At 46.4% G+C, this 25,051-nt stretch overlaps 1 protein-coding gene across 1 annotated transcript in view; it reads right to left on the minus strand.

Moving 5' to 3' along the window:
- Positions 1 to 967: 967 nt before the first annotated feature.
- SLC4A5 (solute carrier family 4 member 5) overlaps positions 968 to 25,051 on the minus strand; it is an 85,923-nt gene continuing 61,839 nt past the window's right edge. The window contains exons 16-25 of the mRNA XM_024765661.1: positions 23,199 to 23,399; positions 19,830 to 19,943; positions 18,019 to 18,180; positions 17,031 to 17,209; positions 15,677 to 15,749; positions 6,924 to 6,992; positions 6,265 to 6,438; positions 3,840 to 3,989; positions 2,054 to 2,138; positions 968 to 1,002 (exon numbers count right to left, since the gene is read on the minus strand). Coding sequence (XP_024621429.1) covers positions 968 to 1,002; positions 2,054 to 2,138; positions 3,840 to 3,989; positions 6,265 to 6,438; positions 6,924 to 6,992; positions 15,677 to 15,749; positions 17,031 to 17,209; positions 18,019 to 18,180; positions 19,830 to 19,943; positions 23,199 to 23,399 — 1,242 coding nt within the window. The remainder of the gene's footprint in view (positions 1,003 to 2,053; positions 2,139 to 3,839; positions 3,990 to 6,264; positions 6,439 to 6,923; positions 6,993 to 15,676; positions 15,750 to 17,030; positions 17,210 to 18,018; positions 18,181 to 19,829; positions 19,944 to 23,198; positions 23,400 to 25,051) is intronic.

Genomic DNA, 25,051 nt, shown 5'->3' on the forward strand with positions numbered 1-25,051 from the left:
CATTTGGACATGCGACACAGTAGTGCTGCTTAGGGAGGCTTATTATCCTGGTGGTAGATCTCTTCTCATCCTGGCAATGTGATAACAGCTTTGACACATAACTCAGAAGGTCCTGTACATGTTTCCTAAAGTGTCTCAGGTGAGTCCCTTCTCCGTCTGGAGCCAGCTACCCCTAGTCCTGGGATAGCCCGTGCTTTTACTGTCAGATGTAGCTCAGTGATTCTTGTCCAGCTTAGGGCACACTGTAGGAGTGGGACTGCCCCCACCCTCTTCCCTAGTAACGACTGAGGCAGACTTTCTTGCCTCTGAACTCCTCTTTTCCGTTTTTGATCCCCCCCTTGTTTTCAGTCATCAAGTAGTCCCACCTTTTTTGAGGGTGGCTTCTCATTAAGAACAGCAAGGAATCACATGGTTGGCTTCGGAGTTCCTGGAACCTGGGCCTTGAATCCTTTCTTGACTGTTTTTTATCTCCCCTCGATCATCGATATTTAGTTAGCTTTCCCTGATCCCCTTTCTGACCTTTGCATAGTAACCATGCTGCTATTTTAGTCCACAGAGTATCAGAGCGCTTGGTGTTTTGATCTTTAGAGTTCATTCATCCTGGCTTTTAATAATATATACTTACATCACGTCTAGTTTCTGTTTTCCTTTTTCAATATTTACTTTCAATTTTCATTCTGCTTAATATTTTGTAATAATTTCCTTTTCTAAAGTTCAGTACCTTTGTGTGGTGTAATCATATTATGTCAATAAGAGGACAGATTTGTTACTTGGCACCCAATAATCAGCTCCGTACCTTTGTGTCCTGTGGTGGACCAGCAAAGGCCTTTTACTGAGACACCGGTTAGCCCGGGAAATCCTAGTCCCTCCGCTTTCAAAGCCATTGCTTAGGCTCTTATCTAACACTCAGAGAGTCTTATCTCATGGCTGTTACCTTCGGTCGAGTTCTGAATCACTGAAGGAGGAATCAGAGTGAGTAACTCCAACTGGAAGATCTTTGTCCTGGCAGGAAAATCAAAGTGTCAGATGTGGAGCAGTCTGTGAACTATTCTGGAGAATATACCCTCTTTCTACAGTGCTCCCCTCACCCATTTCTTCTCCTTTCTATTCTCTAACCTCGTGGCCAGTACTACACAAGAGGAATACAGGGGCCTCACAGAGATGGGTGGCTTCTGGTTCAGTTATTCCTTCACCCAGAGGTGGGTGAGAGGCATGGTGAGGGCCAGGGAAGAATGAAGAAAGGTGATGGAGGTATACAAATGAGAAGGGGGAAGGGCATGAGAAATTCAAAAGGAGGAGGTACTTCTGGAGGAGAATGTAACGGGAAGCCCTTCCTTGAAGGGCCCTTGTGGGGGCTGGCAGGATCCCCAGTATGGGCCTTTGGGGAAAGCGGCAAGCCCTTAGGAGCGCCAGGGTCAGGACCCATGTTGGCATCTTTCAGACTACTCCCAGGATAGACTGCGTTGTCTTGATGACAAGACTATCCACCAATTGGAAGCGGGTAACAGCAGCAAGAAAATCCCCCAAGATCTTCATAAGCCACATCTGATCCTTCCCAGGCAGGTTCCCTTTCAACATGTGGAAGGTGCTTGTGAATCAGGCACATACAGAATCACAGCCCAACCACTAGGACCTCGACTAATTTATAATCCCAGTGTGATGCTACTTGTTTTCCTAAAGGGGACAACTCAGCTTGGCTTTGAGCTCTCAATCATTTCAGCAACCACTGGCAAACATGAGAGGCTCAGCAGGTCATGCAAGAGGGGGCAAGGTGGTGCCACAGGCATCTGAGGGCACTAGGGGTAAGGAGGGAAAGGGGGGGTTTGCCTAAACTAATGAAGATCGATCACTGAAGTCTACATGGTTTGATGTGGGGCTTCCATATGGTTGGAGTTCCAGTTCCTGTAGCCCAGTTCTTCTTGAACTCTGCCTAGCACAGGAGTCCTTTAGTATCTAAGACCAATAGACCTGAGTTAGAGATGAAAGTTCCTTGAGGAAGAGGTGGAGGACTAGTAGGAAGTAGGAAGGGAGAGACACCGTGTGTTTTACTTACTGGCAACGCAGTGGATACCGTTTTGGGGATCTGATTGGACACTTTCCATGGGAATCTTTATAACTGAGGGAGGAGGGAACTGGGGCTGGAGAGAAACAGTGGGAAAAGCTGATGAATACCACCAATACAACAGTGTCGGCTTTCTTGCCAAGATGGAAAATACATGCGTCCACAGTGTGCAAACCACCATCTTCTTCATATCCAGACTAGACAGTGGGTGCTGCAATTACCCTGGGGCCCACTGAGGACACTAGAAAGGACAGAACTCTTGCAGGAATGTTACTCATCAGAACAGTTTCAACTGCCGTGGTAACCAGTCACTTGGGAGTGAACCTCACACAGTAGCTGAAGACGTGTATAAAATGAATTTATGTAAATTGAATCCCGTTTTTCCATCGAATATATCATATAAACCAGAGATGCTTTTTCCCACCCCTGAAATAGTTCCTGGCATGTGGTAGCCACTCAAATATTTATTGAATGAATCAGTGAAAGAATAATACTTGTCTTTCAAAGGCACTTAGACTCTCAGTTTCTTTGTTCTCAGAACCTAACTTTGCAAATCATCTAAGTCATCAACAAGGGGGAGTTCCCTGCTGGCCTTACGGTTAGGATTCTGGGCTTTCACTGCTGTGGCCCGGGTTCAATTCCCTGGTCAGGGAACTGAGATCCTGCAAGCTGTGCAGCATGGCCAAAAAAAATCATCAATGAAAAACATGTGAATGGGGATTATGGGCCTCTTACTGTCCTGGGAAGAGGACAGTAATTAAGGGCCAGGGGAATTTTGGCCTATCACTACCATCAGAAGATGGGTTAAGCGTCACCAGTCAGTCAGCAAGGGCTTGCCTATGAGCAGCTTTGATCTGCAAAAGGCAAGATTGCTAGGAGAACAGTTCACGGTGGAGGCAGGGATGTGGGTTTGGGTCAAATTGGGAGAATGGGAGCCAGGCATGGTGTTAGGAAGGACATGGGCAGCTTAGTATGTTGGAAATGATCAGATTCAAAGTCGGAATGGTTTTCTTAGTTCCCTCCTAGACATTTAGCCTACACGTCCATCTTGGGTGAGTCACTTCTCTTTTGGGGGACAGTTTCATCATCTGTAATGAACACTTGAACTAGACAGTCTTCTTCACTAACATTTTGTGATTTACTGTAAGTTCTGGACTGGCTTCTTGTCTGTTGACTCCCTGAGTGTTTTGGGGTGAGATGGGGAGGAAGCGTGGGAGAAGAGAGGGGCAGATGGGACAACTGAGACTGAGTGGTCTCAGGCATCTGGGGAATGTAGTCACCCTCCTTTCAGGAGGCCACGTGCGTCTTCCCCCACCTCTCTGCCCAGGACCCTATGGACAGGCCCAAGCAAGGCTTGTCCCCCGTCCTTCCACTTGCCCAGGAGTCCAGTCTACTAATGAGTCCCTATTAGACCCCTCCCCCTGGGCCTGCTCTGTTCTTTGGAGGTCAGTCCTCATAACCTCCTCCATGATGGAGCCGAGTCTTCTGCCCTGTCCCCTCAGGGACCTACAGTGCTGTTGTAATGGCCCCAAGAGCCCACAGGAATGGGGGAAAATAGGCATGGCCAACTGACTTTTTCCTGGATGAGAGGGCTCTTCACTCTGGCCTACGCTGAGGGTATTCACATGAATAGACGCGATCTCAGCACACCAGACTGACACGGGGCCCAGGCAATCGCTCCTGGCTACCTGAGAAGCCTCCCCACCCTGGCCATGGCAGAGGTGGAGGGAGGGTCTCTTGATCCCTCCCATCAGCCCAGGCCTCACATCCTCCCCACCTCCTCTTCACTGTGCTCATGGGCCCCTTTCCTTTTCTTCTTATCTGCCTCCTTTTTCTCCTTCTCTGGAAGGATGTTGTCAATCCAGGCCAGATCATGCTGGGAGAAGATGAGGTCCAGAAGCCTTCGAACGATGATGAGGCCCAGGATCTGTGGTGAGAGTTCAGAGAAAACCATGGGCTCAAGGCCCCGAACTTGGGCACAATTCATTTTCTCCCTCAGTCAGCTATGTTCAGGGACTTTTTCTGGTATCTTCGGAACATTCTCAAAGCTCCCCCAAACCATTGTTCACCTCCCACCCATCTTGGTTCCTCTCATCCAGCCTCTCCTCAGTTGAGTGGCGATGCCTACCAGTGACCCAGAGGCACAGAGCCTGTGACAGCTGTGGGGTTGGGGGGGAGCCAGATGGGGACCGTGGGTGGAGAACTACAGTTATTCTTTAAATTAGTGGTTCTCAGACTTGAGCTTAGATCAAATCACCTGGCAGTCTGTTAATACCCACACTTCTAGGTGCTGGGTGAGTTTCTGACTCAGAAGGTCTGGGGTGGGGCCTGAGATTTGCATCTCTAACAAGATTGCCAGGAGATGTTGACGCCGCTGATTCAGGGATTACACTTTGAGACCAACTGTCCCCATGCCCCCATTTCTGAGAGCTGCCAATCTCTCTGCTAACAAACTGAATAAAGTATACTGGCATATCTAGAATTTTTAAAGGAAAGTCTAGAAAGTTTGGTTCTGTTCAGGATAAACAAAGGCAAAACATGTGCTCTTTGGAGAAGATTAAACACTGACTTTTAATAGATGCAATGGGTCCAAGTAGCTAGTTATGAATATTGTCCTTTCACCACCAAGAACTAGCCATTAGATGAGGTCAGGGAGAAAACCATCCAGCGGGATTTAACACTGGGTCCTCACTGACCCTGTGTCTTGGAAGCAAGCAGAGCTCGGGAGTTGGTCAGACCTGGTTTTTAAAATTCCTGGCTCTGAAAACAGAGCATGGTTGCTAGGGGCAGGGGTAGGAAGAAGGGCTGTCTACATAGGGACAACACAGAATTTTAGAGGTGATGGAACTGTTCTGTATCATGACTGTGGTGGCGGAATCGCTACTCTGTGTTTTTTCAAAACTCATAGAACAGCAGAGTCAATTTTACTGCATGTAAATTAAAAAATATCAATATGGGGGAAGGTGTGAATCTTGGCTCTGCTCCTTCCTGGTTGTGTGGCTTGAGTCACTCACACATGCTCTCTGAGCCTCAGTTTTCCAGTCTGTAAAATGGTAGTTCTTTAGGGAAGGTGTGGACTAAATGAAATAGCACTCAGTCCATGCCAATTGTGACGATCCTTTCCCCTCCTCACCTCTGAAACCCATGAGGGCACTGTTGGGGAGGATCCATTTCACTTTCCTTGGAGTGGTGGTTTTCAACCTTGGCTGAACACTTATGCTTACCTGTAGACTTACTCTAAATACCAATGCCTGGGTTTCTCTAAGAGATTCTGAGTTCATTGATTTGGGCTGAGGCCTGGGTGCATGTGCTTTTAAAAAGCTCCCAAGTGACTCTTATGAGCAGCCAGGGTCAAGAATCACTGACTCAGAATCCTGCCAGGATATTTCAAATCCTACTCTGTGTCCTCACTTTGGTCCCTAATCCAGCCCTGCAGGCTTTAGGGCCCACCTAGGGCTTCCCCCAAGCATTAGCCCACAGTCCCCCCTCCCATTCCCCATGCCCCAGCAGGGGCAGAGGCCACTGCCCTCCATGGGCGATCTAGATGCCAGATGCAACACGTTGTTGGCTTTTCTTCTTTTCACTTTTAATTTTGGAATAATTTCAAACTTACACACAATTTCAAGAATAGTCAAAGAATGCTCACATACTTGCCCCAGCTTCTCCAAACAATGACATGTTAATGACATTGGACTCTGAAGTTCTAAATCTCTATTTCTAGCTCTCCCCATCCTATCCCCCCATTTATCTTTTCAAATTCACCCTTCAAATTGAAGGGTGAAGAATTATATTTAGTGTAGATCTACTTCCGCACTGGGTTTGAATTTTGGCAGTGGGGAACTCAGGCTCCTTGTTGAATTTGCCCAGCTTCTCCATCGCAGAGTTGGGAAAGTTGGTTGGCTTTTGCATTCTCACTGAGCCGCCCTGACCTGAGCTGGGTGGAGGCAGGCGTGTGGGCTGTCACTACAGCATCTACCCACCACATACAACTTCCATCCCCATCTCTCCTCTCCATTCCACCACACCCCCGCCCCCCAGCTCTACTTGGCCTGGAGTCACAACCCGAATCTTGATCTGTGCCTGCCTTTGTGACCCTGAGAGAATCAGGCCACTGTGGAGGAGAAGGCTAGGGTGAGTCTCCCCCGGACACCTTCCCCATCTGAACCTGCTGAACACGAGGGGGAAGACTGCGCTCATCTTACCATGACTGGGAAGATGATGGCGGCCATCGTAGACTTGAGGATCCAGAGCACAGCCAAGCACAGTATCTGCACCAGGGTGAAGAGGTGGATCCGGCGCAGGGGCACGTGCCGCAGGAAGGCATGGTCCGGCTGGTGCTTGGCCGGCATCAGGAAGAGTTTGCAGCGATCCCAGAACTGGTGAGGACAGAGGAAGGCTCAGCCAGGCCATGGGGACCCTGGTGGCCCCTCTGGGGGCTTGGGTCTGGTGAAATGGGTGCTGCAGTGGGGTCTCATAGAGGGGAGCCCCTGGTCAGGCCTTAAGGATGCAAAAGAAGGGGACTGGAGGTCTCGGAGGATGTATAATGAGATCTTATGGTGGGGGAGAGCTGAGCCCTTGGTGAGGGCTACAGCCCTGGCGCTGGCCCCAGTAAACATTGCCAACATTCAAGGAAAATGCAACTTAACAGCAACACAAGCTATCCAAGACATCTGGTGTATCATGGTAAATAAAGAACAAAACAAAACAAAACAAAATGTTTTCTTCTGTGCAAATTGCCTTAGAGAAGAGAGGGGTGTAGTGAAATCCTCGTAGGAGTCAGCTCGATCTGGGTTTTGAATTCTGAGCCTCAGTTTCCTCATCTGTAAAATGGGGATTAGAGGACCTAAGGGGAGAGCCTTACCTGGATGCCATTCAGGGAGGCCACACCCATGTAGAGGAAGACTCCATACAGCACTGGCAAAGGGATGTACTGAAATGAGAGAGGGAAGCAGAGCTCTGGACTGGGCCTCTGCCCAAGGCAGGCTATTGGCCACCCTGTTCAGGGTGACTGTCTGCTGAGCCACAGAAGCAGCCTGGTCAGCCTCGGCTTTCTCCAAGGGGTGAAAGAGCTGGATGTTTGGAGGAATGAAGTATCTGCCAGCAGATCTGGAGCCAGAGTGTCACTGGGGAAGGAGATGGTCTCTGAGGCACTCGTGCCCTCTTCTCTAGCCCAGTGGACAGTTGCTCTCCCAGCCTGGTCCCCCCTGCCCCCCTTTAGGCCTTGCAGAAGCCATGTGGTCTGGCTGAAGATAGACCTTCTGGAACATGGCAATTCTCCACAGACTGCTCATTCCTGCCAGCCCCTTCCCACCTCCAGTGCCAGCTAAGGGCCCCCCCACAAACTGCATCGCTCAGCTTGCAGGGGACTGGGGACCTTTGATGAGCTGACCTACTAATGAGTGGGGAGCACCTGCTGATGAACAAAGCTCATGCATCATATACGATCAGGTAAAAAAGAATCAACAGAAGTGTATGAAGTAACCCCTACTGGCTGACAACCAACTGCTGATGGTTTGGTGGGTATCTCTCCTTCCCATCATGCTCACAGGTAGTTTGTTGGCTTTTTCAAAAGTTGGATCATGTCACCCATACCGTTCTACAATCATCACTGTGACTCTTTAGAAGACTTCTGAGGTACGTCTCTCCAAGATGAGCCTTTGCTTCTTTCATCCTTCCCTTTACCTGCACCCGTGGCTCACCACTGCGAGCAAGGCTACTCTGCTCGCTCCCAGGGCAGCTGTGCTGAACACTTGTGAGAACACAAAGTACTGTGTCCAACTTTTAGAAGCCATTTAAGAATGTTGGCGAATCCAAACAAATCAATAACCTCTCGTTTAAAGTTAGGCTGTGTTCATTTTTTAAACACAAAGCATGATTTGGACCCATATGCTATAAACCTTAAACTACAACACTTGAATTTAAAGAAAGGAAATCTGGGCCCATTGCATCATTCCATTTGTACATGGCTTATGAAGTTTTTGCCTAATTATGAAATAAGGTGAACAGACTATTGTTTTAATAAGATATATATGTGTATACAAAATGGAATATTATTCTATTACACAGCCATAAAAAATGAAATATTGCCATTTGCAGCAACATGGATGGACCTAGAGAATATCATACTAAGTCAGACAGAGAAAGACAAATATTTTATGATATCACATATGTGGAATCTAAAAAATCATACAAATGAATCTTTATACAAAATAGAAACAGGGACTTCCCTGGTGGTACAGTGGTTAAGACTCCACGCTCCCAATGCAGGGGGCCCGGGTTTGATCCCTGGTCAGGGAACTAGATCCCGCATGCATGCTGCAACTAAGAGTTCACAAGCCACAACTAAGGAGCTGGCGAGCCGCTACTAAGGAGCCTGTGAGCCACAACTACAGGGCACACCTGGGACTTCCCTGGTGGCGAAGTGGCTAAGAATCCGCCTGTCAATGCAGGAGACATGTTTGAGCCCTGGGCCTGGAAGATCCCACATGCCACGGAGCAACTAAGCCCATATGCCACAACTACTGAGCCTGTGCTCTAGAGCTCGCGAGCCACAACTACTGAAGCCCACAAGCCTAGAGCCCAGGCTCCGCAACAAGAGAAGCCACCACAATGAGAAGCCCGTGCACTGCAACGAAGAGTAGCCCTTGCTCGCCACAACAACTAGAGAAAGTCCACGCACAGCAATGAAGAGCCAACGCAGCCATAAATAAATACATGTTTTAAAATCCATATTTAAAAAAAATAAAGAGCATGCCTGCTGCGACTAAGACCCGGTGCAACCAAATAAATAAGTAAATAAATAAGTCTACTTCTAAAAAAGCAAAACAAAACAGAAACAGACTCACAAAGAAAAGAAACTTATGGTTACCAAAGGAGAGAGGGAGGGGGAGGAATAAGTTAGGAATATGGGATTAACAGATACACACTATTATATATACAATAAACAACAAGGATTTACAGTATAACACAGGGAACAATATTCGATATCTTGTAATAACCTATAATGGGAAAATAATCTGAAAAAAATATCTGTACTAATCAGCCTCAAAGGGTGGGAGCAATTAACAGAGAAATAAAATCTTAAAAAACTAAGCTATAGGGGCTTCCCTGGTGGCGCAGTGGTTAAGAATCTGCCTGCCAATGCAAGGGACACGGGTTTGAGCCCTGGTCTGGGAAGATCCCACATGCTGCAGAGCAACTGAGCCCCTGCACCACAACTACTGAGCCTGCGCTCTAGAGCCCATGAGCCACAACTACCGAAGCCTGCTCACTGCAACAGAGTAGCCCCTGCTTGCCACAACTAGAGAAAGCCCACACTCAGCAACGAAGACCCGACGCAGCCAAAAATAAATAAATTAATTAATTAATTTTTAAAAAAGACCAAGCTATAATCTGTAACAACACAAATTTAAGATGGCTTAACACTTCCCTTTCACCCTAATGAGTGTGAAAACCACATCAAACTGAGTTGTTTTAGTTTATAGTTACCAGTGACTGATTATCAAGTCACCTCATTATCAAGACTAGGAAATTGTCTCCAGTCTTGTCATTTGCAGGCTGAAGCAGCTTTCTCAGAAAATCCCAATGGCCCATGACATCACAAGTGATAGTGCTGTGATCTAGAATTCTAGATTAATCAGTGCAAATCTTTCTTGGATCTCCAGGGAAAGGCCCTTTTCAAATATTAGTGACACAGTCAAGTGGCAAAAAGATGCCTCTGGTGTCAGCTTTATACCACCTGCTAAAGGAATGAACAAGGATCACAGCCCTACAAACATAAGGACATCACAGCCTTCCCATATAATTTGAGGCTGAGATCATGAGAACAACATGGGGACCAGAGGGGGCACTTCTACATGGTCAGGAGTTCCTCTGAGGCAGAATACAGTAATCCACAGTCTTAATGAGCTGTGGTGAGTTGCAGGCAAAAAAGGAAACAAAACAAAAAACCTTTGGGGCTTGGGATGAACTGAGAATCTGCAGAACTGAGTGTGTAAGCCATTTATGCTGCCCATCAGATACATGGTCACTTCATCCCTCAGTGCCCTCGTTTGACAAGATAACCAAATATTTGCAAATTGGTGCTGGAAGGACTGAAGATTATTGTTAGGGGAAACGCTGACCAAAGCCACCCGCCCTGGCCAGGCAAGATAGTAGCCACTCGCATGAGTCATCTTACAACAGGAGGTCGTGCTAAGGAACGAGGAACTAATAAGCTACCACCAACGGGAAGAATTCGGGAAAGTTCAAAGAAGAGAGGAGACACCAATCCATATGTCCTACCAATCTCCCAGAATCCTCGCTGGAATCGTCTTGGCTGAGTGATGCGCACGCCACCAAGAAGTTCCCTGAGTCAGAATGATTGGCCAGAGACAACGCGGAAACTAACCCAATCACCATAAAACCTGAGACTTTGTGTGACAGAGCAGTTCTCCTGGGTACCCTTACCCTGCTGCTCTCTGCCCGGGTGCCCCTTCCCAATAAAGTCTCTTGTTTTGTCAGCATGTGTATCTCCTCAGACAATTCATTTCCGCGTGTTAGACAAGAGCCCACTGTTGGGCCCTGGAAGGGGTCCCCCTTCCTGCCACGTTATCACTGATCCTGTAATAAACATCACTGTTATCTAATAACAGTCTAACCATCCATTGACACGGAGAGAGGGGTGGGGGTGATTTTGTTCCTTGCTGCTCAAAGTGTGATCTTTGGACCAGCATAATTTGGTACCATTGGAGAATTTGTTAAAAATGTAGAATTTGGGGGACTTCCCTGGTGGTCCAATGGTTAAGACTCCATGCTCCCAATGCAGGGGGCCCAGGTTTGATCCCTGGTCAGGGAACTAGATCCTGCGTGCTTCAACTAAAGACCCCGAGTGCCACAACTAAGACCTGGCACAGCCAAATAAATAAATAAATTTTTTTTTAACTGCAGAATTTGGCGCCCCCCCCCCCAAGACCTACTGAGTCAGTATCTTCATTTAACAAGATTCTCAGGTGATTTTTAATACACATTAAAATTTTTTAAACATTTTTTTTTGGAGTATAATTGCTTTACAATGGTGTGTTAGTTTCTGCTTTATAACAAAGTGAATCAGTTATACATATACATATGTCCCCATATCTCCTCCCTCTTTTGTCTCCCTCCCACCCTCCCTATCCCACCCTTCTAGCTGGTCACAAAGCACCTAGCTGATCTCCCAGTGCTATGTGACTGCTTCCCACTAGCTATCTATTTTACACTCTCTCACTGTGTCCCAGCTTACCCTTCCCCCTCCCCGTGTCCTCAGGTCCATTCTCTAGTAGGTCTGCATCTTTATTCCCGTCTTGCCCCTAGGTTCTTCATGACCATTTTTTTTTAAGAGTCCATATACATGTGTTAGCATACAGTATTTGTTTTTCTTTTTCTGACTTACTTCACTTTGTATGACAGACTATAGGTCCATCCACCTCACTACAAATAATTCAATTTCGTTTCTTTTTATGGCTGAGTAATATTCCATTGTATACATGTGCCACATCTTCTCTATCCATTCATCTGTCAATGGACACTTAGGTTGCTTCCATGTCGTGGCTATTGTAAATAGAGCTGCAATGAACATTGTGGTACATGACTCTTTTTGAATTATGGTTTTCTCAGGGTATATGCCCAGTAGCGGGATTGCTGGGTCGTATGGTAGCGCTATTTGTAGTTTCTAAGGAACCTCCATACTGTTCTCCATAGTGGCTGTATCAATTTACATTCCCACCAACAGTGCAAGAGGGTTCCCTTTTCTCCACACCCTCTCCAGCATTTATTGTTTGTAGATTTTTTGATGATGGCCCTTCTGACTGGTGTGAGATGATATCTCATTGTAGTTTTGATTTGCATTTCTCTAATGATTAATGATATTGAACATTCTTTCATGTGTTTGTTGGCAATCTGTGTATCTTCTTTGGAGAAATGTCTGTTTAGGTCTTCTGCCCATTTTTGGATTGGGTTGTTTGTTTCTTTGATATTGAGCTGCATGAGCTGCTTGTAAATTTTGGAGATTAATCCTTTGTCAGTTGCTTCATTGGCAAATATTTTGTCTCATTCTGAGGGTTGTCTTTTTGTCTTGTTTATGGTTTCCTTTGCTGTGCAAAAGCTTTGAAGTTTCATTAGGTCCCATTTGTTTATTTTTGTTTTTATTTCCATTTCTCTAGGAGGGGGATCAAAAAGGATCTTGCTGTGAATTAAGTCATAGAGTGTTCTGCCTATGTTTTCCTCTAAGAGTTTGATAGTGTCTGGCCTTACATTTAGGTCTTTAATCCATTTTGAGTTTATTTTTGTGTATTGTGTTAGGGAGTGTTCTCATTTCATTCTTTTACATGTAGCTGTCCAGTTTTCCCAGCACCACTTATTGAAGAGGCTGTCTTTTCTCCATTGTATCCTCTTTCCTCCTTTGTCAAAGATAAGGTGACCATATGTGTGTGGGTTTATCTCTGGGCTTTCTATCCTGTTCCATTGATCTATATTTCTGTTTTTGTGCCAGTACCATACTGTCTTGATTACTGTAGCTTTGTAGTATAGTCTGAAGTCAGGGAGCCTGATTCCTCCAGCTCCGTTTTTCTTTCTCAAGATTGCTTTGGCTATTCGGGGTCTTTTGTGTTTCCATACAAATTGTGAAATTTTTTGTTCTAGTTCTGAATACATATTAAAATTTGAGAAGCCCCGGAACAGAACTCGACTGGAGGAACTGGTACAAAAATAGGTGACGTTAATAAGTGATATAGAAAAATTAATAAAAATAAAACCACTAGTAACTAGGATCCAACTTGCACCCCCTAAATTTGTAGCATCAGAGGGACCTCTCTTCTGTTGGCTACATAAATAAGAATGAAAAATTTCAACTAAAGTATGGTCTTGGGTAGACAGCTCTCTAATGTAAGTTCTCTATGAGTCTAGTACTTGGCTATGCCTAATTTGACAGAACTAGGCAAACTTACAGTTGCAAAAATTAAACAAGTTTTATGGAAAATTTTCTTGATTGGTAATAAATTCTGGGATTAAATCTAAGAATACAGATCTGGATTAAGTTGTATTTTTCTTTAACTGGCTATACCAAATATCTCTCCTTTACCTAACATCAATCTAATATTTAGTACTGGTGTCAGCTAGTGATAATGCTTTAATCACCTAACAATTTTGAAAGCCTTGATATACACCTTGATACAATCTAATCAGAAATCTTAAATCTTATATTCAATAAAAATCTAGATGTCTTCCATGCTATAAAACTTATCAAATAGATTAATGGTTAAATAAAATGATTATATATATTTTTCCTCTCACTGTAAAAGAACACGAGCAGGCAAATTTTTCATATCCTTTTGTGATTGAATGCAAAGACAATATCAGAGCATTTGGAGCTATAATAAACCCCATAAAAACTTTTTCATTACAGCCAGAGCAATAATGAATATTGCCCCGTATCTGGCATCTTATCCTATTTATAGAGCCCATTTAGGTTTTTTTTGGCTGTGCTGGGAGACTTACAGGATCTTAGTTCCCTGACCAGGGATCGAACCCGGGCCACTGCAGTGAAAGTGCCAAGTCCTAACTAACCACTGGACTGCCAGGGAATTCCCCCATTTAAAAAATTTTTTTATTTATTTATTTTTGGCTGCTTTGGGTCTTCGTTGCTGCAGGCGGGCTTTCTCTAGCTGCGGTGAGTGGGGGCTACTCCTCATTGCAGTGCTTGGGCTTCTCATTGGTGCGGCTTCTCTTGCTGTGGAGCACGGGCTCTAGGTGTGCGGGCTTCAGTAGTTGTGGCACACGGGCTTAGTTGCTCCACGGCATGTGGGGTCTTCCCAGACCAGGGCTCGAACCCGTGTCCCCTGCATTGGCAGGCGGATTCTTAACCACTGCACCACCAGGGAAGCCCCCGCCATTTGTTTTTATAAGATGCATAAATTAATACGGAAATACAGTCTACAGCTTGGAAGTTACAACATTTGTGCCGAAAACTGCAGCAGGGGACTTCCCTGGTGGCGCAGTGGTTAAGACTCCGCGTCATGATCTGTCAGTGGCCCTTTCCCTTAATGCCTTCAGAAGGCTTTCCTTTCTTTCTTTTTTTTTTTTTTTTTTTTTTATAAATTTATTTATTTATTTATTTTTAGCAGTGTTGGGTCTTCATTTCTGTGCGAGGGCTTTCTCCAGTTGCAGCGAGCGGGGGCCGCTCTTCATCGTGGTGCGCGGGCCTCTCACTGTCACGGCCTCTCCCATTGCGGAGCGCAGGCTCAGTAGTGTGGCTCAGGGGATTAGTTGATCCGCGGCATGTGGGAACTTCCCCGACCAGGGATCGAACCCGTGTACCGTGCATTGGCAGGCGGATTCCCAACCACTGCGCCACCAGGGAAGCCCATCCTTTCCTGAATTAAGCTAAGTTGTAGTTACCCAATCTTTTGCAGCTGTTTTTCCCTTTGAATATCTTTTTACAAGCTCATTCGCGGTAAGCTTGTAAAACAATGAAGACTAAAGAACCATGATGTTAATTCATTTGTTTACAATGGAAAATATTCCTGGCTTGAGAACTGGTGCTGGGCACAACCAAACAGGTTTGAGGTTGGGTATTTTTTTAACGGATGTTTCCATTTGGCAGGAAACAGATTGCATACGGGGGAGTGGGGGGCAGGCATTTTGTTTATTTAATAAGAGTATTTTAAATGGCCAGGGAATGTCTACTTTTGTGGAGAGGCTGCCAAAGAGCCATTGCGCCTTAACCAACCCCCACACCCCCGCCCAGGCAAATTCATATGTTAAAGTCTTAACCTCTAGTACCTCAGAATGTGACTGAATTTGGAGATAGGTCCTTTAAAGAGGTAATTAAGGTAAAATTAAGTCATATGGATGAAGCCTAATTCAATACAACTGGTCCTTATAAGAAGAGACACAGGACACATTACATAGGACACAGACGTGCACACATGAGGAAAGACCATGATCTACTTCTAGAACATAAATGTCTAGTTTAAGCCACCCAGTTTGTGGCCTTTTGTTGTGGCACCCAGAGCAGACTAATACAAGAGGTGAATGGCTGGAATGGAAAGCCTTTCTGGGGGACCCATGCTCCAAATGCACACCCCATTGCTATCATCTCTTCCAGCTGATCTGGAAGGACATGAGCAAGAGGGGCTTCGGAGAGTGTGGGAAAAAGTCACCTATGCACCCAAGACATGCAACAGAGGAGCAGAAAACAGGCCCCAAGAACAAGGACAGAAGCCTCCCTCTCCCCTGCAAGTTTTAAACTTCAGAAAATAGGTGAGCAAGGAGGCCATAAACCACAACGTGGAAACACAACCAGCTTGAGAAGCTACTGATTTAAGCAAGGATGGAAATTGGCAGAAATGTCTGTGGGAAGTGTCCTTCAGAAAGGTGAGGGTGGACCCTGGGAGGGGTGGGAAAGAGCAGTGAGGATGGCCTGCTGCTGATAATAAAGGATGCAACATTACAGAGAACAGTAATAATGATGAAACATGTCTGGCCTAATAGGATCCTGCCTTTTTAGGGGCCTTGTGGGGAGGCCGTTCCCCACTCTGAGGCATCGGATCAGTGCCTTCTCAGGCGGACAGGGCCCTAGCAGAGGGTGCAGAGCCTCACCTGCAGGATGGGAGCCAGGAAGACAGAGATCCCTGTCAGGATGAAGACAATGGTGCCGGTCACTCTCTGTTCCCTGGCAGAAAAGAACACATGGTCAGGGTGGATTGGGAGATGCTCCATGACCATTGCAGCCCTCTGTGGGCACTTGAAGGTTGTGTCCGAGGCTCTGGCCTCTGCCTTGCTGCCCCGTTCCAGAGAGTAAACCAGTGACGTGAGGACCAGCTGCCTGGCACATGGGAAGAGAGGGAATCCAACTGAGGTGAGGGCATTTGTAGGGGTGTTCAGGAGGTTATCCAGTGCAGTGACTAACAGGGGGTGCTTGAGCCAGAACAGCTTGGGTTGAATCCTGGCTCTGCCACTTACTAGCTGTGTGGCATCAGGCAAGGCCCTAAATGTCTTCAGCATTAGTAGAACATGACTAATGGCACGCACCTCAGGGGTTGTTGGGAGGATGAAGTGGGATATGAAGTGCTCATTATCCCTGCCTTTTGATTATAATAAGATCCCACGCTTGTAAAGCACGACAGATGAGGATTTAAGGGAATGGGGCCTGGCTGCTGGCAGAGCAGATATCAGGGGCTGGAGGGCAGGTATGTTTTCTGGAGCGCTCAGACCCAGGCACAAGTCCAGGGGAAGCTTGGGGCTCTGGGGCAGATTGCTCAGGCCCAGCCATCTGGGGCTCAGGGGTTGGGGAGAGGACCCTGCCCTGACCATAGGAACCTTGCTCAGGGCTGGCCGGGCAGCCCAGGAATTCCGAGGTAGTGAGGAGAAGCTCTTAGGACAGCCATGTATGAGAATGCCAGGGTCTGATGTGGGCTCACCCCAGAGGTCCGAAGCGGTGGAAAATGTGCTTCCCTGCCTGAAACATTCGCATGAGAGGAGGGGCGAGTGAAGGAACGGAAGTGACAGGTCATGGGCCACAGCCCAGGGGGTGGGAGTGGTCCTGGAAAGGCTTTCTGGAGGAATGGAGATTGAGCAGGACCCGAACCCTGCTTTGGGGTATTTGGGGGACGGCATGGCTAGGGAGTCTTGAAAAGGAGACAAAGAGTCAGGTCAGAAGGGGATCTGTGGGATCTCTTGAGCAGCCTATACAGGTGAGAGGTGAGAGCATGTGTAGGGGCTGGGGTGTACTGACTGGAATCTATTAAGAAGAAAGCACCACTTAAAACTGACTTTTCGTCTCCCTCTTCCCTCCCTTCAGGGATATCACTCCTATCCCTGTGGCTCCGGGGTTATTAGAGAAGGGGCCCTATTCACCCAAATACCTTGATGGTAAGAAAAACCATGAAAAACATGCTTTCTCTCCCCACTACCCCCAATCTGACCACTCCTTCCCAGGTGGTCCACCACCTACCTGACCCCCAGGAACTGCGGCTGCTCCCCAGGGGCGCTGGTCTCCGTCTCCATCTTGAGGCTGTCGATGTGGGCAATGGAGATGACCGTGGCAGCCACGTACCAGGGGAGCCCCATGAAGGAGCAGAGAGCCATGAGGATGCCCACCCAGAACAGGTCCAGATGGTAGCCAGCAGCCTTCTGCAGGGGCAGTGGGAGGGAGGAAGCTGTCTAGGGAGCCTGTTCCCAGCCACCTGTTGGGGTGGGGTGGGGGAGACAGAACTCTCCCAAGGCAGCCATTTTGTGGAACATGTTTTGAGGGCTCCCCGTGGGCTTCTACACAGCACCCTGAGAGGACTGCCACCCTGAGGTGATCAGGCCTCACCAACCCCAGGGTTTGGTGAACCAGGGAACTGAGGCAGGTAAGGGAGGAGAGGGGTGTTCAGGCTTGGAGAGGCCCTGGGTTTGGGTCCTTGGGAAGAAGTGCTCCTACCCAGCAGCCCAGTATCTCTATAATTCCCTAATGAGGGGTCCCAAGTGGGGCAGGCCTAGACCAAGCCGAGAGTGACCCAGGCTGGGATGGGGGAGAGAGTAGTCTGGGTCTCCTCAGACTCAGAGGCAGGGAGGACAGTTGGCGGGGCCAGGAAGGCTATGGATGCTCCTCTACCTTATGGTTCTGGGTCAAAATCCCCTTGTTAGGATCTGTTCAGACTCCCAAGTTCACTGTCAGGAGACAGGGTGGGAGGGTCACTTTGGGAGAAGCAAGGAGCCGTGCCCAGTGGCCCATCCTGGGCTTGGTCCTGGTCCTTGGAGCCTCCCCGCTGGCCCTTCTGGCCTTACCCACATCTGGAGGTCACATTCTCCCCACCCCCGGAACTCCAGTCTTCTGCCCTCATAGTTTGCTTCACAAATGGCCCAACATGTTGAAAGAAGCACGTCCTCCCTCCTTCATTCCTTCTGACTCTGTGGAAAGAAAGAGATTGTGCCCCTCCTCCTAGCACCAGCCTTACCCTCAGCTTGTTCTCCTTCCGGTTGACTATGACGGCCGTGATCTGCTGGTCCATGAAGATCAGGATGGTCACCAGCAGGGCGGGCAGGATGCTTACCAGGTACACCCACCATGGGTTCTTCCCAAAGGGGGCCACGAACCAGCCTCGATCAGGCCGCGTGGGCTGAGCAGAGCAAAGGAGAAGGCCCTTTTCTCCCTCCCTTGTCCCGGTGCACTTGTTGTCTAGCCCGCTCTCCCAGACTTCCCGCTATTCCCACACCTGGGGTACTTTTCAAGTGCAATCTTATCCCTTAAAGACATTAGGCACCTGCAACTCTAAAGAGACCCCGGAGGCACAGACTTGGGAAGGGCAGTGGTGTCTACAGAACAAAGGAGATGATTTGTTGCAGCCGCCATGGGCTTGTCTGGGAAACAGGGAGGTGCAGAGTCAGGGGGCATTGGTAGACAGCTTGTGGTCACTAATTGCAAAAGATGTTAACAAGAAATGGCAATGAGGCCCAACAGCAAGAAAAAAGAAAATGATGGGCCCAATGCCTGATGCTTTCTGCCTCTTCTCTGAGTCATCTGTCTGGGGAGGTTATAGAATTGTCTGTAAAACACCAAACATTAATTTAGACTTGCATATTAAGAATAAAGGATTGGGCTTCCCTGGTGGCGCAGTGGTTGAGAGTCCGCCTGCCGATGCAGGGGACGCGGGTTCGTGCCCCGGTCCGGGAAGATCCCACATGCCGCGGAGTGGCTGGGCCCGTGAGCCATGGCCTCTGAGCCTGCGCGTCCGGAGCCTGTGCTCCGCAACGGGAGAGGCCACAGCACTGAGAGGCCCGTGTACCAAAAAAAAAAAAAAAAAAAAAGAATAAAGGATTATCTGTGCAGGAGCTGGGCTGAAGTTTACCTTTTGTTTACCTCAGAGAAAGAAGTACTTTAAATTTCAAGGCCAACATGAGTTTTATGAGATGTTTAAGCTGAAATAATATTGCAAAGGTCAAGCCCTCAAAGGCAGGGAGGGTCAATTCTAGAACCTGTACCTCCCAGTCCAGTTTAGACGGGTCGAGCTCCTTGTGAGGGAGCAGGGCTCACGCGGAGCTACAAGCAAATGGCACCAACTCTAGACTAATGGGAAATTCTGAAGCAGTGGTTCCCAAACTTAAGCAGGCCCCAGAATCTCCTGGAGGGCTTGTTAAATTCAAAGCCCTGAACCCCACCCCCAGACTTTCTGATTCCATGGGTTTCAAGTAGAGCTGATAATTTGCATTTCTAACAAGTTCCCAGATGAGGGCGAGATGCTAGTCTGGGGACCACACTTTGAGGATCACTGTTTTGTTTTGTTTTTGTTTGTTTGTTTGTTTTTGGCCTCGCCGCATGGCTTGCGGGATCTCAGTTCCCCGACCAGGGAATGAACCATAGCAGTGAACGCCCAGAATCCTAACCACTAGGCCACCAGGGAACTCCCGAGGATCACTGTTTTAAAGGATCATTTTCAGAAGATGGCCCAACTTGTAGACTGCCATGAGTGAGGGAATTGTAAACCTGTAAGTGGAAATCAAGGGGCTTCAGCTGGGCTGGAGAGTAGATTCCGGCACCTTCCCCATTCTGTGGCTACACAGCAGGAGTTCATCGTGGATATATGTGGTTTGAGGAAACCACTATCTCAAAGGACCGCCCCTAGCAGGCCGTGTGGGAAGGGTGGAGCATACAGAGAACCCACGTGGTTACTTGGCTGAGCACATAAAAATTTGATCAGCATAGAGGGGAAAGGATCTGCAGCTGGTGGGCGGGAGGAGAGAATGCACAGAGCAGGGGCCCTGGGCAAACCTTGATGACGCTGGGCACGAGCAGCTTGGGGGTTGCCAGGCCAAAACAGGCATCAATTCCACAGAACAGCAGGATGGAGAAAATGATGGAAAAGTCAGCTATTAGGGCCCGAACCTGCAGAAAAGAGATGAGCAAGTCAGAGGAGCTCCTGCCCACTCCAGGCAGACCCCATCCTCCAGTAGTGAAGAGGAGAGCTGCTGAGAGCTTGAGCTCCAGAGTCAGAAGACCCATCTTCAGCTGTCTCAGAGAGTGCCAGTCACTCTCTAAGTTGGATGAACCTGGTGACACTCCCACCCATCACTTTTCATTTCCAATACTTGGTTTTCCAAGACCTTTGCGTTTTTACCAAACTGATGGCTCTGAAATGGTATGATCTCATTCTTCTCTGCAACACTAAATTCCAGGTAGCAACATGGCACTTTGTAAGTATTAATTTGAGGGGAAAAAAAGGTGGTGATAAAAGAATATGACGCTAACATGAATTTTACTTCATCCTTCAGGCAACAGATATTCTCAGATGCAGTCACTGCTCTGGAATTTTTATATAAAATGCAACTTAGGGATATGATCTGGTTGGAAGTTGGAAGGAAGGGAGGGAATTTGTCTCGAGGATGCATTCGTGTTGCAAGTACACTATTTTTTGCTCAGTTTGTATTTTGTAAATCTTCCCCAAAAGTCTTTTATTTAGTCTTTACAAAATATTGGCAAAAATTCAATTATTCATATCAAAGATATTTTTCATCATCATCACTATTATTATTGGAAGTAGTTGTAGTAGAAAATTTATTTAAGATGGCTTTAGAAGAGTGCACATGTGGTTTCTGTTAGAAGAGCATTGCTAAAAATCTTCCCAGTGCCCCTCCTCATTTCATAACTGTTGCTCACATATGCAAGTGCTGTTTTGATTAATAAATTCTTGATTCTAGCCACAAAACAGTTAGAAAATGAAATTAAAATAGCAGTTAGCATTTACAATAGGTAAAAAAAAAAAAAAAACAAGTACCTAGGAATAAATCCAATAAAAAATATGCAAGACCTCAAGATCAAAACCTACAAAATATTATGGACAGAGAAAAAAAAAGACCTTAATAGGGACTTCCCTAGTGGGACAGTGGTTAAGAACTCGCCTGCCAATGCAGGGGACACGGGTTCGAGCCCTGGTTCAGGAAGACCCCACATGGCTGTGGAGCAACTAAGCCCATGCACCACAATTACTGAGCCTGCGCTCTAGAGCCCATGAGCCACAACTACTGAGCCCGTGCACCACAAATACTGAAGCCCGCACACCTAGAGCCAATGCTCTGCAACAAGAGAAGCCACCGCAATGAGAAGCCCTCGCACCGCAACGAGGAGTATCTCCCGCTCGCCACAACTAGAGAAAGCCGTGTGCAGCAACGAAGATGCAACGCAGCCAAAGATAAATAAATAAAATAAATAAATAAAAGACCTTAATAAATGGCAAGGTATACCATATTCAAGGAATTTACACCTCTCAGAATTTGAGAGGTGTAAATTCTCCCCAAATTGACATTTAGAGTCAATATAATTCTATCAAAATTCCAATAAGTTTTTATTTTGGTGAAATTTTAGATTCTAAAATTTATGTGGAAATACAAAGGGCCAAGGCATTATTGAAAAAGAAGGACAAAGAGGGAAAGTTTGGTCTGTAAGATATACAGACTTATTATCAGTTTTAGAAATGAAGACTGTGATATTGGCATACAAATAAATCAGTGAAACAGAGTAAAGAACCTTGAAACAGATCCCATCACATGTGAACATTTGATATATGGCAAGGGAAGCACTGCAGAGTAGTGGGAAAAGGATGGTGTTTTTAAAAAAAAATAGTGCTGGCAGGGGGATCAGCTCAGTGCTTTGTGAGGACCTAGACGGTAGGGTAGGGAGGGTGGGGGGGAGGCTCAAGAGGGAGGGGATATATGTATGCATATAGCTGATTCACTTTGTTGTACAGCAGAAACTAACACAACATTGTAAAGCAATTATACTCCAATAAAGATGTAAAAAAAAAAAGAAGTATAAACATAATGTACACATGAAACTTATATAATGTTATAAACAAATGTTACCTAAGTTAATAAAATTTCCTCTTTAGTTTGTAAAAATAAAATAAAAATTTAAAGTGCTAGAACAATTGGCTATCTAAATAAAAAACAAACACTTTCTCACACTATATGTTAAAAGCAATTCTGGTAGATTATAGATTTAACATGAAAGGAAAAACAATGAAGCTTTGAGAAGATACCATAGGAGAATATCTTCTATCCAATATTTTCCTTGAGGAAAAATTGGATATATTTGATTACAGTGAAGCTAAGAATTTCTATTAATCAAAAGATACCATTAAGAAAGTAAAAAGGTCAGTCATAGAGCAGAAGATACTTGCAACACATATGATCACAAAAATGTTTCTATCCAGAATATATAAAGAGTTGCAAATTGGAAAGAAAAAGACAGACAACCCAGATGAAAATGTGCAAGAGATTTAAACAGGCTCTTACAAGAAGAAAGTCAATGGTCATCTAGAGTCTGTCATACAGAGTGAAGTAAGTCAGAAAGAGAAAAACAAATACTGTATGCTAACACATATATATGGAATAAAAAAAAAAAGAAATGGTCATGAAAAACCTAGGGGCAGGACAGGAATAAAGATGCAGACCTACTAGAGAATGGACTTGAGGACACGAGGAGGGGGAAGGGTAAGCTGGAACAAAGTGAGAGAGTGGCATGGACATATATACACTACCAAATGTAAAATCGATAGCTAATGGGAAGCAGCTGCATAGCATAGGGAGATCAGCTCGGTGCTTTGTGACCACATAGAGGGGTGGGATAGGAGGGTGGGAGGGAGGGAGACGCAAGAGGGAAGAGATATGGGGACCTATGTATATGTGTAGCTGATTCACTTTGTTATAAACCAGAAATTAACACACCATTGTAAAGCAATAATACTCCAATAAAGATCTTTAAAAAAGATAACAGTGACTTCTTTATAAGTCACTTCTTTTAAAATTACAACTCAGTATAAAAAGAAAAAAGAAAGTCAATAGTCATATGTCCATTAAACACATGATAAGATTTTCAACTTCATTAGTCATTGGGGAAATAAAAGGAAAAAACCCACAATATACTACTAGGCTAAAGATAAAAGTCTGACAATATCAAGTGTTGTCATGGGGCTTGACAACAAGGGAACCCAGTTCTCTCTGATCCAAAGTCTGTGTTCTTAACTTGAAAAAACCTCAGTGAGCAAGTGCTGATGTGGTGTCCATTCCAACAGTTGGACCAGAACCCTCTCAGGGACTCAGTGGTGGCTTCCATGTGAACTGTCTGACTGTAGGGTGAAGTTACCTTGGTAGGGAAATAGCGGCTGAATTTGAACTTCTTCAGGGTCAGGGTCATGGAGTATGTTCCGAAGAAAAGGATGAAGGACATGAGTGCCAAGTCTGGGATGAACTGGCAGGAATTCCCAAGTAGGCGCCCACCATAGTTCAAACACTCCTTTTTGCTCAGCAGGGACCAGTCCAACGCTGTGAGGTTAAGGGGGTTGTACTTGCAGACCAAGACAGGAGAGAAACAGTCAGGGCCTTCCTGGGAGGTCAGCTGTTTCCTCCCCACTGCAGTTTCCAGGCAGCCCACGCACCCCTCCCACCCTCCAAGGGGCCCCAGCCCTCCTGCCCCCATGATAGTGCCCAGCAACAGAGTGATGGTCCTGGGAACAGGCTGTTTCGAGGAATGACCTGCCTTCTTCATTGTGTTCTAGGATGTACTGCTTTGTGAGTGAGGAGGAGAAGTGCAGGACTGGCTCCCATCTCAGTCAATCAACCATGGGTCCTGTCCACAACTCCTTCCTGGAGTGTCTCACATTTATCCTCCCCTTTCCTTCTTCTATGCACACACTTTTTGTGTGCATAGAAGAAGGAAAGGGGCTCACACCCAATGTATAATAAAATTTAATTTATATTTTGAAAAATAAATGTGCAAATATTCAGGAACCTACATAATGAAGTAAACAGATGTTTGCAACTAGCCATAATGTATGTTTGTATTAAGAGAAGTGTGGTAGTTTGATATAATAACAGTCCCCAATGGGTCATGGCTCCCTGTGTCCACACTCCTTTGTGATGTGACATCAACCGTCCTCCCATCAAAAGGTGATTCCCCTTTGAATCTTAGCTGGCCCTGGGCCTGCTTAGATCAATAGACCAATAGAATGGGGATCAACAGACCAAGACAATGCGAATGCCCCCTGCAATGTAGCCATGCCTCTACTGCCCCACTGATCTGGCCCAACATCTCTGTCTTGACTTATTTCTCCTGATTTCCCTGTGTGATGCCCCACCCTCACTCTGTCTCAGCAGGACTGGTCCACCCACTGTCCTCAGGACAGATTTTGTGCTTTTCCTCTTGTACCCTTCTGTCTATGCTGGTCCCTAGGCTTGGAATGTGCTATTCTCTACGGAACCAACTTTCCCAACCTTCAAGACCAGATCGCGTTCTACTTTCTCTATGAGGCTTTCTTCTCTAGTTTGTAGAATGCGTCCTGCCTCCACTGCTGGAAGGATGCATTTGACCTATATTTGACGCATGGCACGCTCTACTTGTGCTGCCCGTTACTTTTTCAGGTTAATCTCCACATGCATATTACAAGCAGGTTGGAGGGCAAGGACCACATTTGTTTCTTAGATGTTTTTCGAACCATCACATCACCCGCACACAGCGCCTTACACATAGTAAGTATTCATACATAGGCACTGACTGATTCCATTTTTCCTCCCTCAAAATCAGATATTTGAGAAAATCTTAGGTTAAATTGCCATTCAGCAGTCAGCTGCCTGTGCAGGGGTAAGTTAAGAGGCAAGCGTAGGGACACTAAAAGTCCAAAAGTCTCCTCCCAGTACCTACCAGGTGCTACCCTTCACCTGGTTTTCTACTTCCCACCGTTAGTGCCACTTAGGCTAGGTGTCTTCTCCTGACGGCCACTGCTCATCATTATTGGGAAAGGCAGACCAGACCAGGGGCCCTCGGAGACACATGAGTGCAAAGGACAGATGAGATTCAGAGACGGGGGAGCAATAATAAGCTTTCTGGGGCTGGGGGGTAGCATTGTTGGTTAGGAACTGGGAGTCCTCGGTACAAAGGCAGGGAAGAAGGCAGAAAGATGGACGGGAAAGTTTACAGCCTTGCACAGCCCTACTTACCAT

This window comes from Neophocaena asiaeorientalis, unplaced genomic scaffold (genome assembly GCF_003031525.2).
Source record: "Neophocaena asiaeorientalis asiaeorientalis breed wild unplaced genomic scaffold, Neophocaena_asiaeorientalis_V1.1 scaffold1090, whole genome shotgun sequence".
Lineage (NCBI taxonomy): Eukaryota > Metazoa > Chordata > Mammalia > Artiodactyla > Phocoenidae > Neophocaena > Neophocaena asiaeorientalis.